The 18,745-nt window shown below is 40.8% G+C and overlaps 2 protein-coding genes across 2 annotated transcripts in view; one reads left to right on the top strand and one right to left on the bottom strand.

The window, feature by feature from the left end:
- LOC128298814 (DENN domain-containing protein 5B) overlaps positions 1–16,773 on the bottom strand; it is a 28,178-nt gene extending 11,405 nt beyond the window's left edge. Inside the window, exons 1-2 of the mRNA XM_053034616.1 lie at positions 16,328–16,773; positions 14,579–14,864 (exon numbers count right to left, since the gene is read on the bottom strand). Coding sequence (XP_052890576.1) covers positions 14,579–14,831 — 253 coding nt within the window. The 5' untranslated portion in view covers positions 14,832–14,864; positions 16,328–16,773. The remainder of the gene's footprint in view (positions 1–14,578; positions 14,865–16,327) is intronic.
- Positions 16,774–17,092: 319 nt separating this feature from the next.
- LOC128298816 (glycerol-3-phosphate phosphatase-like) lies at positions 17,093–18,433 on the top strand. The gene is given in 4 exon segments (XM_053034618.1): positions 17,093–17,131; positions 17,134–17,210; positions 17,278–17,554; positions 17,621–18,433. Coding segments are annotated over 4 exon segments (1,056 nt in total). The 3' UTR covers positions 18,284–18,433.
- Positions 18,434–18,745: the final 312 nt, after the last annotated feature.

The following is an 18,745-nucleotide window of genomic DNA, read 5'->3' as shown; positions in this document are numbered from 1 at the left end:
CGGTAAACGGTAGGCTTATGACATGCTTCACTTGAATGAGGTCAACTGGTTACAATTTGACGTAATGATGCTTTGTACCGTCAAGCTGGAGAGCGTGTGGGATAGCAGCAACTGTGGTGTAAAAGATTTCGATACCTTTCTCATCAAGAACGTGGCGGATTTTGCTGTTTGATTTCGAGTGTAATCCTTCTTGCGCCTAGTTGCGTTTCTTTAGCAATATTACACTGATCTAAGTTTGCGCAATCATGTTTCTGTTTCTTGTTCGCAAGTATTGTGAACTTTTTCTTTTTATTTTAGAATTATCTGTAGGAAATACACCTATTAGACATTTATTATTTGTTTGCTAATAATCTGCAGTGCATCAAACACAACTCCAGACCCTATTGAAAAACGTTACTTATTTTTCATGGAACTTTAATTAATAGAATTAATAGAGTAGAATAGAATAGAATAGAATAGAATTTAATTTTAATTATTGCTTTGACAGTATGTTGGATTATTACATCCTGGATCTAGTAGTATATGAATCTGGATAAAGCTTTTGACTGAATAAATGAAACTGAATCTCTATTCCAAAGATTCATGAATCATTCAATAATAATGATCACTTAGGAGCTTGCCCACTAAGGACCGCCACCCCCCAAAGAATCGATTCGCTTACAGCCTCCAAAGTATTGATCTGTCACTGAAGATTCATGAATCTTTTGAAAGTAGATTCATGATATGAATGACTCATCGATAAAGATTCATTTTTAACTCTTCTTAATAGATTCGATAAGAACATTTAAATCATCTTAAACTTAATGAATTTAATTAATTAATTAAATAATTAATTTAATTAATTTAATTTAATTCAAGCAATAAATAAGTAGATGTTTTGGTAGATAAAATTACACCCTACAATAATTTATGTGGATTTCTTAAAATTATCTAATTCTACAGAGACTCTATCGGCAGTGGAAAGCTATGTTTGGTGATAGCTTTGGGGAATGAATTTTATTGTAATAAAAATCCAAAGCACAACTTTTTACCAAAAATATAGCAATTCTTTTTCAACCTCCAGATTAAAAAACAGATTTAATGTTGCGTGAATGTTATTCAGATAAATGAATCTGAATGAATCCTTTAACTGAATAAATGAACCTTAACTATTGTAAACATTCATGAATCCCCTATTCGTTTGTCAGTTGACACAAATGGGCCCAACTACCATTCCGCTTTAGACCTCAAGGGGACATCCGGTAACTGCTCTGAGGATTGATGAATCTTTAGAGAGTCGATTCCTTATGTGAATGACTCCTCGCTAAAAATTCATATAAAAGTGACTCTTCTCAAAAAAAGCATTCAACACAACATTAATCATATTCAAGTCCGATTTTTCGTTTAGCCTAACGAAATCATTACTGTGTGTCTAATTAGTGTCTAATTTCTTGCTCATTTTTTGTTAATACATGCCTTATGGAGATAACTTTGTTAAAAGAAAATCACGAATAACTATGCATTTAAAAACAAAGTGCCCTACCTCTCTATCCGTCCGCCTTTGTGTTTGACGCACTGTAAATAATGGACAGCGACGAAAACAAAACTTGCCATTATCAAACCAAAACAATTTAACACGAAGAACTGGCACGATAATGTCGAACAGACGAACTTCAAGCAGCACTGATGCTGCTGACGGCAACCGTAACTTGTACCACAAACACGTGTTTGTTATTGCATGTCTGACGTACATGTTCTACAATCAGCTGTGGTTGCTTATCAGAAACAGACAGAAAAAAACATCGAACAAAGCATCCTCCATTCGGACGACACGGCAAGCCCCGTGCAATAATTCGAAACTCGGACACTCGGATCATGAAGCACCAAGAGAGTTATCCGTTTAATAAAATTATGATCACTCCTCAAACCCGCTCGTTTTCTCCCTTTCCGTCCCCAGCAGTTGTATCGTTCAACTTTCTTCCAAATTTTATTATCCTTCGTTCTGCAAAGGGGACTGATGGGAACGCAACAGGTCTGTTTGGGTACGGTTGGACCCATATCTCGTCGAAAAGGTGAAGATGATGCTACCAACCGTTGATTAAATTAGCACCGGCTCATTACGGTCGAAAACAATACCGACGATAATGTTTTATGATCAACTCCGCTGTTCGTGGGTTTTGTTGGGGAGCAAAGTGTTGAACCAAAAAAAAAAAATACAACCCCACACCACGCCATGCCCAGCACAGTCCGCTCAATTGAATGAGCTTTTTTTCCTTTGATTTTTAGTACCGAACAATGTTTGTTTCTATTTCACGATTGATTCGAGTGGGAAAAAAAACCCCACTGGATGGTGGTTGCTAGTTTTTTGAACGATCGACTTACTTCCCTTCCACAGTTAATTAATGCAAGACACAACAAAAAAAAAACGTTGCTACTGGAAGCAGCAGGAGGAAAACTATGGTTCGGAGCAGGAAAAATACTTCCGATTTCACTTTCGAAGGTGGCCACTCAAGCGTGGACTATTATTTTTTTTAGCCTCTGCACCAATGTGCTGATGTTTCAGCATACTATTTGCTGTCTACTACCCTCAACGGTTAGGACCGTGGTTATGGACGAATGCACCGCTTTGGTTTAGATTCGAATGTACTGAGAGCCACATTTCCGCGAGACCGAACGCCGTCGTCCCCGTCAATGCTCGCCTCAAACAGCCACACATTAAAGCTAATGGTAATTAATAACCAACACACACACATCGATGGGAAAAAGGCAAACCATTCCCTTACCGCAAAAAAAAACCCTTAGTTATTAGCGATGTCTAGTCAGGAGTGGTACAGCAACCCCAGCCGGAAGGTGCCTTAGCTTCCTCGCACGCATTCAAAGCGTTTGTTATCGTCCAATTTTGCATTTAAAGGAAGTACCGCCGGTTTGCGTTTACTAATCGTGTGATTAGCTGCTTTCGCATTAATAAGCTACAATTTATCGTCTTTCCACAGTGTAATTGTTCCACCCGGTAAGGAAATTCAACGCAACGAATAGAATTCCGTATAGCTTCCTCCAAGTCCTTCGCGTTTAATCGCGTAAAACTTACTTACACTAGCCTAAGTCCTAAGTCATCGATCATGACTTTGCCATGAAATATTGATGCACCGTCTTTTACCGTTTAAGGGGTGATTCACCAGCGGGAGCAAACTTGTTTGTTTCCTCCTTTTTTCCCAAGGCTTATTTACTGACGACCTCCAAAAAGTCATGGACAGTGGCTCAATATTGGTTCTTGGCATGACATGAATCCTTCGGTACACACAAAGCGACAACCGCGTGAGGGTTGACGAACTTGCTGCCCCAAAAAGCCTTGATCAATTTATTAGAGCAAAATGCTACTCATGGTAGAACTTTTTATTGGTCCCCTAAACAGCTGGCCGTCCGTCTGGTACATTAGTTGATTAAAAATACCTCTGGAACGAGACAACTTTTTGGAGTTCTGTGTGTGTGTGTGTGTTGAAGGCTCGCAAACTTTTAAACAATTATGATAAGTTACAGGTTTTTCAAACTGGTTTATTTTTTTAAATAATCATAAACAAACGATGCGCATGCTTCCAAATTTAGTAATAACCTAATTAATACCATTGCTTGGTGCTTCGTATGTAGTGATAAGTAATAATCACTTCGTAATAAGTGATAAGGGTTTACCAATTTTGTTTACAGAACTGGGTCCAAGATTATTCGAGATGTAGACAGCAATGAATATAGAAGATGTCTGGCACATACATGTCTGATGTTTTAAAAACAAAACTGCTATAATTAGACTGTTAAATATTTTTTTTAGCACATCAATACAAAACTGTTTTCACGAAACAAAAAACAACACAAAATCTATATTAACTTAGGTATATAACGACGAGTTGCAGCTGAATAACTGCAATTCCTTTAAGTATCTTTGTTTGATGGATTGGATAAGATTGCATTGGCTGACGACGACGGCACTCGAGCGTGAGCGGTTTAGAGCTCAAACAGCAGGCCAAGACCCTGAAGCGGTTATGGGGTCTAAAAAGTAAGTATCTTTGTTTAACTGTATATAATGACAACAGTTTAGATCCTCATAAGAGTAGTAATAAAAGGCGATGGAATATAAACTAATTTTAATAAGGTTAGACTAGCAAAATGGGAAAAAAATTAAAAAAAAAAAACAGATAAATCAGATATCTGACGAAAACAAAACAACATAAAGAAAATATCTAACACACACATTCACAACAAAAATGTTATGAAACAGAAAGAATAAAAGTTAAAACACTAACTGAAATATGTTATGATTCTTTAAGTTAACATATAAAAAGAAGTTGTATGACAGAACTCTTAGTAATGAATACCAATAATAAGTGAAAAAGTGTTAACACATAAATAAAATAGAAGAGTAGAATAAACATAAAGATAAAAGCAACAACAAGTAAGAACAAAGTCGGTAGCTTTGTGAAGAAAAATTATACTTGAAGTAAACGTATTTAAACAACAGGCCAATCAAATGGAAAATAGAACACCAAAAAAATTACACAAGAATGAAACAATAGATCGTGAACGCGATAGATCGTTCAAAATAGACTTAAATCATAAACAGATTTTTTTTTTTTATTTATTCATGGACGGCCAGGCCGTATTGCTATAAACAGATTTTGATCAAACTAACAATGAACGAAAAAAAAAGAAGCATGTGATGTAGGAGAACAAAAACACAGTAAAAAAGATGACAATAAACTTAAAATTCTACTCCTACCAGTCAACCGCAATGTCAACCATGATTAGGATTCTTGAGAGGAAAAAAACATATATCTTAGTACAAGACAACGAGGCTTGTGTTCTATTCACAGTATGGAAACAAGAGTTGAGTCACACTATTACATTTCCGAACACCTACTAGGAGCGACACAACTGCTCCGTCCGACGTAACAGTCACAGCATATGACAGACATAGAAACAGTACAAGCAATGGAAAGCCTTACAAAGGCCATCGACGAAGCCACCACACGGTCACGTACTGGTGAAATCAAACGTCATAAATCACACCTCAAGCAGCAGGTTAATAGTTTTGCACTCAAGTAACAGTGGGCCAATTCTCTTTCTCTCTGCCGAGCAGTTGACGATGACAGCATCACAAATGTGGGCGTTAGGGGTTGAAAATATAAAAAAATAAACCACAAATAAACGTCCCCAAAATAAACTAAAGTGATGGATAGACATAGAAAAAAGGAAAAACTGAATATTTGTTCACTCACTGAAGCACCCATCAATCTGACTAATGGTAAAATGCACTTGAGGTGAAAAGAAAAATAAAAACTGCTTCGAACGCGTACAAAATCGTGCAAAAACCCAAAGCTGGAATATCACCCGAAGCGTTTTGGGAGCGAAATCGAAGTTCCCGTTCCTGTGCCTCGCGTGGTTATGAATTCCGGAATGGGGGAGTAGCGGGGTTAGTTTTGCCTTTCTCCCCCTTCAATCACCTTCCTTCGGCCGTATTAACGTTCCACTGCGCATCGGGAACAGACATGTGAATTTTCCTACCGTTCCAAAAGTCGGTCACATCGGTCACCAAACCGAACGCCAGCCACACATCACACACTCGCTGGGAATTGGGTGAAAATAGTGTGCGAATTTTATACGCGATAGAGAGAAGGAGGGCCAAAAAAAAATGGAAACCATCTTAATGGGGAGGCGAGCAAAGCAAAACGGACCGGCAGTCACGTGATCCTCTCCGTGAGCCGATATCCATGCATAATTTGATGGCGCGGGATAATTTTGCTGTGTTAATGAAGAGGACGAAGAAAAACGAAGCTTATTCACACACTTGTCACACCCATTTGATACCAGCAATCAGCGAAATATAAACTGTCCATATCGGATGCAATTGCGATGCCGGGGCACGGAAGTTCATTAGCTTCCACTTTCTCTTGGCACAAAGCGCGACGGAGATTCATTGCAGCTATTGCAAAATTGGGAAAAAAGGCTTCCCGGCACACCTTTGGCTTGCCGCGCCCTGACCACCTGACCACCTCGCATAGGAGAGGCAATGCTGTTTTAAAAAATTCAGCCCCACGTACGTGCCCATTATCCATATTAATGTCACACATATGATTAAATAAAAAAAGGTCTCTTCAAATCTTTTGCTTTGCATCTTTTCTTTCGACAAAAAAAAAAGAGATAAAGCTTTCGGTTTTACTTCCCATACAGGGCCGATGCACAAAACACAATAACACAATTGCACGCACAGCAATTGTGGGGTCGTGAAAATGAGCGCAGGTTTTTGTGTTTTCCTGCACGAAAACTACGACCCTCTGTTTCCCCCTTTTTTGTATGGGAAATGCATATTGTTCAACCACAGGGATCGGGCGGGGGACACGTAAAAACCACGCAAGAAAGCAGCGAAAAATTTGAAGCTTTTAACCATTTAAACAGTGCCCAACCGATGGAAACGTATATCAAACGGTGGAGGGTAGAGACTTGTTAAAATTGCGACCAGGTACACGACCCATCGCAATAGTGCAATTGCAAAAACCGGTGGTGTACGGACGGAGTGAAAATAATGCTCAATTCCTCCTCACTACTGCAAACCCCACAGAGTCAATTGTAAATGCGAATCGTAGTGCATCAAACGCATTGCGCACGTAAACGGCGGTGTGTCCACCACTAAATCGCCCCAAAGGGAGAGGGATGCAGGCACGATCGTGCAAGTTCAGTGAAAGTTGGTGCAATGGTGGAAACAGTGGTGGCGCACGATAAAGGTAAAAGTGAAATCGAAACTCCTAATGGCATAGCGGCCCAGGGTATTGGTCAAAGGACGGTTCCCAGCTGAGCCCGACCGTGGTAAAGTGTTAATATTTCAAGGTCGTTGCCGTAAATACTTTTCCAGGGGACAGCCGAACTTTGCGAACAAATGGAAAATTATAGAAAAAAAAACAATGCTAACCCTGGACCCTGGGGCTGGATGGCATGCGCAGTAGCCAGCCAGCCAGCCAGAGCGAAGTGCACCAGGTGTTCTTTCATTAGATTTAAATAGCCAATAGGGGAGGTAAATTGCGGTATAATTTTTAAGTATCGAATTTCTCTTTTGCAATCGTATGTATAGCGAATTACTTTAATGAGTTGTTTAAATAAAGAATATATAGGAGATACGTATTCATTCTCATAGATATTGAGTTTCTTATCTTTATATCTAGTTCATTATTGACCAATGATTAAAATATTTTGAGGATATGTGCTCAAAACACAGAATAAACTAGCCAGCTACGAGTAAATAAAGCCCAAAAAACAGCACAAGGTTTATACATATTTTAGGAGAATTTTTTCCTAAAGTTTAATTTCCACTTACTATTCAGTCTACTACTAGACTTTACTAGACAACCACCGCACACTGTTCGAAGGGTTCTCTAGCAACGATTGATAGTCGTATGGTAACAGTCTGAACAAAATCAAAATAAGCCACGACTGTTGTTGTTTGCCAAGGTATACACAACTTGAAGGTGAGACCGGGTCATAGTAGGCACAACCAAACTGTCTTGTTCGATGTCGTGTTTGTCTGTCGCATTCTATTCAGTTTGATACAGTTTGATAAAGATTCCGTTCTGTAGGGTCGTAATTATATAAAAAATGATTAGGAACGAGATATTGACGAATTTGTTAAAAACAAAAATTGTAAATCATTTCTCATAAATATCAGGAAATGACAACTTATTGGAGCGTATTTTTGGTAGATGCACCGATTTTCACACGACAGGACTGGTCCAAAATCCCAACCGGACCAAACCCCCGGACGCAGGACTGACTATCTGCCTAAGGGTAAATAAAGTCAAGTGAAACCAGAAATGGCAGGCCTCTCTAGACCTCTTGAGGTTGTTTTGCCGACAAAAAGAAGTGATAAAGTATACGTGTGCATTAGTATGATTTATTTGCAGTTGTTCTAAGACAACATTATTAGATCTTAGACATAGTTCAGACTCATATACTTGTGTTTTACCTTTAAGTCTAATAGACTGTAGATGGTAGATCGAATATAATCTGAAACTAGCTTTCAAAACCATGCCTGCGATGAATTACGCCAAGGCTCACAATATTTTCGACTGAGGAATTCTTCAGCGAATAAAAGATACCTCAAGACTTCTAATGAAGACAATCTAGATTATTGAGTAACTTCGAAGTAGTATAACACTCCGTCTGGTTATTGAGCTATTAAGGTAGCTATAATATTTCTGATCGCACAGATGATCATGTAGAGTAGAACCAGTTTTATTAAACACACACAATCGCACTTACATAATCGACACCTTGGATAATTCAATAATCGCTACCTTCAATAACTCAATAATCACCACCGATAACAGGGCCTTACATGGCCGAATGAACGGAATCAATCAACGTGACTCTTCGTTACAGCAATGGTAACAGATTGAAAACTAATAAAACGATACCACCCATTACATTCCATTCCAATCCACCAGTAACGGTGCCCTTTTGCTGTGACGTACAGACATTCGACGTACATTTCTCGAATGAAGGTAATTCCCTGCTGCATCACCATCTGTGCAAGATGTTTCGATTTCTCAACCTTTGCTCAACACACGCATCCCATCACGGAACCCGCGTGCTGGACGGATCGTAACAACTCTTACATCAACGTTTGCCGCGTGCCCAACACCGAAAAACTGTTCAATTTTTATGAGCATCCAACACGCCGATGCTGCTGCTGCTGCTGCTGCTGCTGTGCACCAATATCACATTGCCCCAATACGACGGAATCGGTTCGACGAGTGGGGAGAGATGTGCAAACCGACCACATTGATTCGTTTCGCCTTCGACAAGGCAGCGGGCGAGGACAAATCCAGCAAAGGAGTTGAATGATGCGTTCGTCCAAGACTTGCACTTGGAGTTCTAGTCTCGCACATACCGTTGTTACTTAACGCGACACGGCTTAAGTAACAAGCGATCTCCCCACCTCAGGTACAGTGCGGCCCGTTGTACAGTTGAGAGTAAGATTATTTTGGGATTTCCCGTCCCAAAGTACACAAACATCCGCGAAACCAAAGCAAGCAAATGGGTAATGGGTGGCGCATTCTTGCCCGTGTACAACCCCCGGGGGAATGATCCGAGGTCCACTCACCGGACGAAATAACGCTGCATAATGTATGTGTTGGACGTCACTTGCGTAACACACACCCGGAAGAGCATGTTGGGAAGCAAATGTAAACAGACGGACGGTATGGTTTGTGGCCAATTTCCCGACGGAGAAATATGTAGTTGGTCAATCAAATTACCCTAGGCAAGAATTTATGAGACCTCCCGGAGTCAACTTCAACCGCAATCTTAGACATCACACAAGTAAAAGAGTTGTCGAAAATCGCAGAATCCGTTCCTGATTATCACACATCTTATAAATAATTCTTATTCTTATATTCTCTAGTGAATCGCTCTTAATTCATTTTTTCTACTCCAAAATAAATTGAACAACTCAATAAAAGTTAACTAATTAAATCTTCTAAACTCCACAAACGTGCCTTGAGGAATGATATCACAAGTGAAAGAAAAATATCTATAAAACAACAAACAAACCTCCTCACATCGGCAAACAACTTAATGTAGCACAAATCAGAACGGTCGTCTGGGACGATTTATCAAAAACTTTTCCCTTTTCACCAAAAATCCCCCTGATATGTCCCCCTGGTGGTTTCATAGAGATTTCGAGCAAAAGTTGCACTTTATCATCGAGCAAAACAATTGGCAGCCGAAGCAAAAGTGCCGCAAAATTCCCGTTTTCTCCTGCACTTTTGGGCGGACGACTTCCAGCGGCACGCCCGAAGGGATGGAATGGAAAATCGATACTTGGCACCCAGGCGGTTCTTACGTTCCGCTTCTGCCGGAAGTCTGTTCCGGAGTGTCTGGAAGTCATTTTTTCCCCCCTGCTAGCACACTGTCCCGTCGTCACGGTTGAGTCAGCGGACGGACAGCGATTGGGCGCCGTTGGGTCTGATTTCTTCGCCCACAAACGCTGGATGACGACGTCATAATAGACAGTGAACGATCTCGCTGGACTGTCTTTTTCTGCTGTGAGACTGTCCAATAGGTGTCTACTTATTGTGACTTCCGCACATTAAGGGTAAAGCTCTTTTTAATTCACAAGTTTTTTTTCTCATACGTGAGTACATTTATGTATGTGCGAAAGTAAATAAATTTAATTGAAGAATGGAGCCGTCATCGTTGTGACTAATACAAATGGTTAGCATTTGGCCAACATTGTGCCGGGAAATCGGCACATAATAAAGTCTGTTTATTTTACGATAATAATACGCTTTGCCAATGTGAAATAATGAAACCATTCTGCTCGAAATCTCTGGGCTCCGAGTTCAGTAAACTCACTGCCAGTATAAAGATTGCTTGTGTTTGATTGAACATCATTAGTGTCAGACGAAAGGTTTATCATTATCTTACGGTATATCGCGTCAATGTGACACGTTTGTGTTGTGTGCATTGCTTGCGTTTATGTCTGCATGCGCGTTACGTCAAAATATGTCCATCACTTTCCAATGCTCCCCGAACCAGTTGCCGCCACTCACGAAAACGGCTCCCATATTCTGCAATGTTAATCGGCCCGAGAGCTCACATATCAATGCAACATTTATGTCACTTCGCTTCGAGTGACTCATTGTGGTACAGCAACAACAACGAAACTCGCGTGCCATCGTGTGATTTCACTTTGGGGGGGCGAAAGTGGCCTGATAACGATGAACGATGTGTCGGCCGTCAAGCAGTGACGAATGGTAGAAAATTTATCGTACCAGTGAGGATGGTTTAATGATTTTAAATATGATACAGTGCGAATCGTACGTACAGGCAATCCCCATGATACACTTTTATATCGGACGGCCATAATCAGCGAGAGATCCGAGGTATCTCCAATTACTCTGAGGGTGTAAAATTAGAATTGCAAAAGTTATAAAGTGGAATTCTTCCTTTGTTCGTAATCCATCTTCAGTGACTTACATACATTATCAAACATTATCATTAGTAGGAAACATTATCTAAAAATTAAAACAAATGTGTTGAATGTTGAAGTTAAGAAAGCGTTTTAAACCTTATTTACATTTAGCTTGAGTTTTGTGGGTCAATATTTAAAAACCTCGCATCTTCGAATCCTCATACAGAGAGGTACCGTGTATATCGGGACCTATCTGTACTTTTAGTAGAGAATAAAACTTTAATTAATATATAATTATGATGAAAGATAAATAATAAGGAATCAAAAGGAGTGTTTCAAAAAACGAAATACTTCAAATTAGGTAATTCCCGAGATAAACTTTCCCATCGAAGCATGGACATTCGCGTATGATTAATTCGGGGTGCAATATCTCATCAACCATATCTTTAAATTTTCACTAATTTTAATGAACAAATTTAATTTTAATTTTAATTTGTGTTCAATTCCTTTACAAACATATCAAATTTGGTATTTCGGGAAATATTTTTTTAAACATTAAAGTATCAGAATATCGGAAGAAATTGTCAGGGTTTACGACTACGTATGTCTTATTGGCTTGAATTTTTGGTTAGACTGCATTCGTCTTTACGTTCTTAAAGTTTAGAAGCTAAACTCACTAATCAATCATATATCAGTTATGCTTTATTCTAAGATGCGACTCATTGCTGTATGGGTAAAGCTGAAAGAGAACGAGTCTAGGTGACGTCGATCAGTCTCTGCTGTAGCTGGAGAGATTGACAGAATGAAAATATTCTAGCGTATAGTTTGGTCAAATAATATTATATCAGATATAACTTATCTATATCCGCGTAAACAAGGTACCGTGTATTTTGGAGATAAACAAACTAAATAATTGCTTGACAACGATTACCAGCTAGCTGAACTATCTGCCTGTTTTTAAGGAACAAATTTCAATATCATTTCAATATCAATAACATTACATTATTTTTTTTTACGACATTACTTTAAATTTTTCCTAATACGTGATAATTTCCTAATAAAAAGCCTAATGTATCTTGCAGAATTATTAATTTCATGTGTTAAAAATGTTAAAAAGAAACTTATTCTCTTTTTGAAGAATTAAATAATTCATAAAAACAAGTTGTAGAATAAATTAAAGTTTAACAACGCTGAGAATTGTGTCACATGTAGCAAATCCCAATGCAAAAAGTTGCAACATTGACTACCCTGTGGTTGCGCCATTCGATGCTGTTGTAATGCCGAGCACGACGGTTTTATGCGTCGAGCATATCGTTCGAGACAGAATATGCTCGCGGTTTTGCATAAATGAATACTTGCAGGTGCCACCAACCCACTGGGTGCCACCCAACATCATCCAATCAGGGAATGCTAAATGTCAAATACCATGGACCGGCTGCAATGTAACGCCGTCATGTTACAGCGTAAGCAAAACCGAATATTTTGCATGCTGGGACAACAAAACATTTCCAGTTACTTAATCTCATCTCGAGACGTTGTTCTTGGCATTTTGTAGTAAATATATACTACAGACTACGAATTGTGGAAAAAGATTTCTATTGCGTACATGGATAAATCCTCTCGCGTCACAGAAGCTCGTGAATTGAACAGATACGTGGGACTTATTTAACTCTTCCCACACATGCCCACCCTTTTCCAAAGACTTATTGTACCAACCCGCAACCCGTCACTGTCGTGTGTCCGCCAAACACCCGTATCCAACGGCATTATTTCAGCATCTCACACGAGTTCAATAGCCGCAGATACACACATGTCCGAGGGCGCAATTGAAGAATTAACTTCAAACTTGAAGGCATCCGCGAGATGAGATGCCAACGGCCAGATCCAACCGGCACCTCTTGCCGAGTTCTACCAAATAAATGCGCACCACGCGGCAAGTATAAGTTTTGTGGGGGGGGGAACGGCACATTCGCCAGCATTCCCCCTGAGGTCATTTGTCTGTTCACACTGTTGGTCAATAATAGTTGGTCCGCACCGCACAGTTCCCACAGCAAGCCACACCAGCCGAAGCAAGTGCTCTTTTATTAACAAAAAAACAAACGACCACCCGCCTAAGGAGGGGTTTCTTGCGCACGTCAATACAGAAATCGGTAACGCTCGGTACCATTTGCGTATTTTCACTGCGATGCAATGGAAATGTTTGGAGTGATGCAGTAGATCGATAGAGAAATTTCTCCCGAAAGGTGTTCAATGTGAATTTTCTTAATGAATTTAATTTTTCAAAAGGAGACATTTTAAAATAAAAACTCGTATGACAAATAATCAAAACATTTACTTATTTCTATTTTAAATGATTTAAACCCCCAAAAGGAACATTTCCGATTCGGCATAGTTAAGCCTCATTTCCATACGCAGCAGGGCCGAGATATTCAAAACAAAAACAACCTTGCCAGAGTACACCGCGCACGTGTGCAATACCGGAAGCCCGTGTGAAATGATCGCGTATGAAATAAGGGTTAGACACCCATCAATATCACGTCAACCGTTGTGTGCCACTATCACACGCTGGGGTACCTAGAAAATACGCAGCTACAAAAACAAATGAATTAGCATTTTAATTCAGCGCTTGGGTCAAATCACCGCCACGGAATTCGGTTCGTGAAACTCGATCGAAAACACTGCGTCGTGTGCATAAAACTATACCGAGACGAACCACCAATGCAGTTACGGTGCACACAAGCAGAAGAGACTGCATATTCGCTTCAATTTACTTAATGTGTGTAAAGTTTCCTGCTCGCCGTCGTCGTTGTTTGTCTAGCTGACGATCAAAAGCAGGGTTAGCTTTATGCGGTTTGAGAAAGGTTCAACAAGAATCACGGACAACGTGCTGCTTTTTTTCGTTTCCTTTCTACGGGCACGTTCTGCTTCAGGGTTACAACGGGACAGAGTCAATTGATATTAATTGACAACAATTGATACCGTCCGGGGCGTAGAATGTGGGACATTGACGCAACGGTAGTCGCTGCACTTGGTCTTATAATCTTCGCAGATGGTTGGTAGAATATAGACCTACGATAAAATAACATAAAGTGATCGAACTCTCATGCCGGTTAGCGAGTGGTGCTATAGCACAAGAACTTCCGGGATTTATGAGCATCATAATTAGTGGCTGCTTAATAAACAATATCGAAGAGCAAGATCATGTTTTTAATGGATTTGAACTATAGAATTTATATGTTAATGTTAAGCAATAGTTACGGAGCAACTCAAGATGATCTCATTAGAGCTTCTTGACACAAAAACAACCGTCTGCATTTGAGTAACTCAATTACATTGGGCAGATGAAACGTAATTAAACGTGAAATATGTTTCCCTTGATATCCTACAAATTCCCTCTCATTCTACGAATGATTTCTACTAATGTTCGCCAACTTTGAAAGCATGATATTGAGATGATTGCTTTTAAAGTTATGAATCCTCCTCAATCGAAGTCCTCCAGGTCCTGCTATTTGACCAGGTAACATTGGAACTGATTGTATCAATGATCAATGACCTATTTACTTTACAGTAAAGCAAACATTTTAAAGATTGTTTTGAAACCTGCAAAGTGTCCTTATCACCCTTAAAACAATGAACCCATCTTACCTGCAAATAAATCCGGCTCGAGCCCGGAATCCAGATCCAATCCGCAGATTACGAAATAATCGGCAAAGCGTGTAAACTGCTGCTGTACGATGTCGTTCTGCCCCAACCGTTGGCCACCGGGGCCGGACGATTCGGTGAGATTTCTGACCGATTCCGCCGACGTTCCGCCATTATTCGTACCAGCTTCGATTGTTATATTGCGACCACCAACACTACCGTCGGCCATACCGTGGCCGTTAGATTTATCACACATTTTGTAACCGCGAAAAGATTTCCCAAAGCAGAGCTGGAAGCAAAGTTTTGGATTTTTTGTTAATATTTAGATGAACATTACGCGTCGGCATAGGAAGAAGGGTTGACGATTATGGGAAGATTTCTTTTTTTTGTGTGATTATAAATCATAACATCATCAGCACAAACACACATTCATATTTTCATCGACACGGCACGATGGTTGAGTAACTTGAATCGCATAAAAACGCACACTTCAACGCCTCCTTGGTATGCCAAATCCGCCATTCAATTTTGGCATGATCTTGCTGATCTTGCCAATTACGATCTCTCTTTTTTTTTCTCTCTCTCTCTCTCTCTCTCTCTCTCTCTCTCTCTCTCTCTCTCTCTTCTATCACTGTCTCACATGCTATGAATTCGCGATTTTAACCCACGACCGATTTACGTCGCTGTTGGTAAACATTGCGTGGAATGTGGCCCCCAAGTGCCCTTCGCGACGCAGAACCGTGGGAAAGCGAGAAAAAGGAACACAAAACGGGCGCGAGAAGAACGACCTGACAACAAAAATACCCAACAACTTCGAATCAAAAGGGTCTAAGCAAGCGACGCACACGCATTTTCGAAAGAACGACAACGTATACGTATCATGACCTTGCTGCTTCTTCAACCAAAACAGATCCCGCCCGTTCTTTTCCCTGTGCATCTTCTACGCACTACCCACACCCATACTGGCTTCTTCATTCTACTGGTTGTATTCTGGTTCAATAGCGCACGTTTTGCCTGATTATCAACCGACCGCATGCTCCACTTGAAGACTTGCGTGGTGTATTTGCTTGCCAAGTGCAAGTGTCGTTTCAGCCCTTCTCGATACGTTGCACGTGTCGACTTACGGTACGGTGTGTGGTCACCTAAAAGGATAAACGAATGGAGGGAGGAGGTTTACTGCTCTGTTACCAATATAGGAATATAGAATTGTTTACAAGGGACCAGCGTGCGCGCGCGCAGAAATGTTTACAAACCGTGCACAGGACGACCGTGGCCCCAAACTTGCAAAAATCCCCCTGCTAATGGAAGGCCCTCGCGAGGTGTAGCAAAGGAAGCTTTCACCCTGCGTGTGTATTATGCCTGGAAGTGAAAGGTCGGGTATCCACCGTAATGATCGCCCGTTGTTGGGGAACAAATCGATTACGAAAGGGAACAGCACAATTTCAATATCGTCTCAGCAACACAGCAAGGAACGAATTGATTCTACAACGCTTTCTAATGTTCTTTTTCTTGCCTGCAGGTCGCAGCATCTTCTTCGCCGTTTGGCCTTCACCCTTGGAGCTTGAGCGTGGTGAAGAGAGTGAGAAGAGACGGAGAGCAAATGCCAATCGCACACACGCACACACACTCAACTACACCAGCGAACACATTCCCACGAGGAAGCTCTTTTTGATCTACGCTGCAAACGCAGCAGCGAGAGCGTAGGATTTTTCTTTTCTATTTCTTAAACAAACTACACCAAATCGCACTTACTTTACTCTGCACAACGCGATGCTTCAGCGAGATTTCAACGAACGATTGAGGATTTCTTTAAAACATACACACACACACACTACGACTATCAAACGATCTAAGGGCAAGACCTTCCCTCCTTCGCAAAGCTATGGAGGCGAATGGCTTTTTTATGAAGCTTCGAAGAAACACATCACTTCTATAGAAAATCACGGCTGGCCACGGTCGACTGATGGACGCTTCGTGCAGAACGATGCTCTTGCATCCATTTTGCACCGTTTTCAAACACTTTTCACGAACAACACGAAAATTTGGTGCATGGTTGCGTGCCAAATTCCGATCGTAGAGCTTCACAAAACCATGCGCACGGTACGGTAGTTATGGTTATTCGAGGATATGCTTTCCGTTTGGTGCTAGTGCACCATCAGCGAACTTTCCTCCAACGACGTTGCTCACGCACGCAACCTGCTCGCGTTGAAAGACAAAGAAAAACAAACGGACAAAATACACAGCCCGATTGACTGCCCTCGAACCGAACGCAATCCGGTTCGGTTTACTACGCAAGGTTCAATACTGGTACACAGAGCGGATGGTATGTCTGTTCCTAGCAGTAGGGAAATTTGCTGAACAATAAATATGTTGCTAAAAGTAAGTGACCTTTTGTTAATTTCTAAAAACAACTTCGTCAATTTTTGCATTCCTTACTAGTCTTTTAAATTATAAACATAAATTTGTGGTCATCATTTGCATTACCTTTCCCTTGACATTTGTGCTTGACATTGCCCAATGTCAGATTTGTTGCACAAATAAATTGTTTCTTTTCCTTTCCTAGACGACGGGTTTTTGTTCGAGCCCTATTTGCTAATCTCCCCTGTTTGTGTTTTATGTCTATTTTAACACGGTCGTAGGTATTCGAGGAAGTGCTACGAGTTGACCTGTATCCATTACTAATAAAAGATCACTCCTTTTAGCCTCCAACATTGGTCCAGGATGTCCAAATACAGTGGTCAAAGTCTTGCAGCCCTTTCACCGGCTGAGATTAAACAGTGGATCGATTCGTTCGATACGGTGCTGACGGATTGCGACGGTGTGATTTGGGTGGACAACAATCCGCTTCCCGGTGCGCCGGATGTGATAAATCGGTTCATCGCGAATGGCAAAAAGCTTTTCTTCGTGACAAACAATTCCACTAAAACGCGTCCCGAATTTGTGGAGAAAGCTGTTAAGCTAGGATTTAATGTTTCTATCGTAAGTAGCTGAAAGCCAATGCAATTGGGAAGAGAGGTACTGTAAAATTTCTACCTTATGTTGCAGGATAATATAATTTCAACGGCGTACCTCGCCGCACAGTACCTGAAGAATGTGGGATTCTCGAAAACCGTCTATGTGATCGGTTCGACGGGTATCACCAAAGAGCTGGATGCCGTCGGTATACGCCACATTGGCATCGGTCCGGATACGCTCCAGGGCACGTTGGCAGATGCGGTTGGCAACTTTGTGCCCGATCCGGACGTCGGTGCGGTGATTGTCGGCTTTGATGAACATTTTAGCTTCGTGAAGATGATGAAAGCCGCCTCGTATCTGAACAATCCGGACGTTATCTTCATCGGAACAAACACGGATGAGCGTTTCCCGATGCCGGACCGGGTCATTCCCGGCACGGGCAGTATTGTGAAGGCCGTGGTTACGTGTGCCGAACGCGATCCTATCGTGATGGGTAAACCTAACCCACACATTTGCGACATCATCCGCAAGGAGTACGATGTGGACCCGGCCCGAACACTCATGATCGGTGACCGGTGCAATACGGACATATTGCTGGGGAAGAATTGCGATTTTCAGACGCTTTTGGTCGAAACGGGTATACATAATGCTGTCGATATCGGCAAGTATGCAACATCCGATGATCCGGCCGTGAAGGCACTCGTTCCCGACGTGTATCTCGCTAAGCTAGGAGACTTACTGCCGTACTTGTAGGTGTTGATTGTTTGTGCATAGCACAAAGCGCATAGAACCATTGTCAAACGATGGTTTTGCTAAAGTTCTCTGACAAAAGCGTACCTCAATAAATGTGCTTTGTAAGTTTTTCGAACAATTGTGGTAATAAAAATACATTTCATTATTGTAATGGCTTCAGTTATTAAAAAAAGGTAATTTACTCGTAATTAGTTGCTACATTGTGGAAATGTTAATGAGCAATTAAGTAAATTTATCATCTCTTTAACACGTGAGACACGTGATTGCGCTGTTTTGTCTTGTTCAAGATTCAAGATAAGAAAATTCTGCTCAAACATTTTTCGGACAATTGAAAACCACATATACGCAATGAACACTATTGGTTTTATTTCTACTACTTCCGACACACATCCAACATCGTTTACTATGGGCAATTTGTTTTAAATTTACGATAAATCTCTGCTAGTGGTAACGTTTTGCTTT

This window comes from Anopheles moucheti, chromosome 2 (assembly GCF_943734755.1).
Source record: "Anopheles moucheti chromosome 2, idAnoMoucSN_F20_07, whole genome shotgun sequence".
NCBI classification, from domain to species: Eukaryota; Metazoa; Arthropoda; class Insecta; order Diptera; family Culicidae; genus Anopheles; species Anopheles moucheti.
Note: the sequence above shows the minus strand (reverse complement) of the source record. Positions and strands in the feature narration are given on the sequence as shown.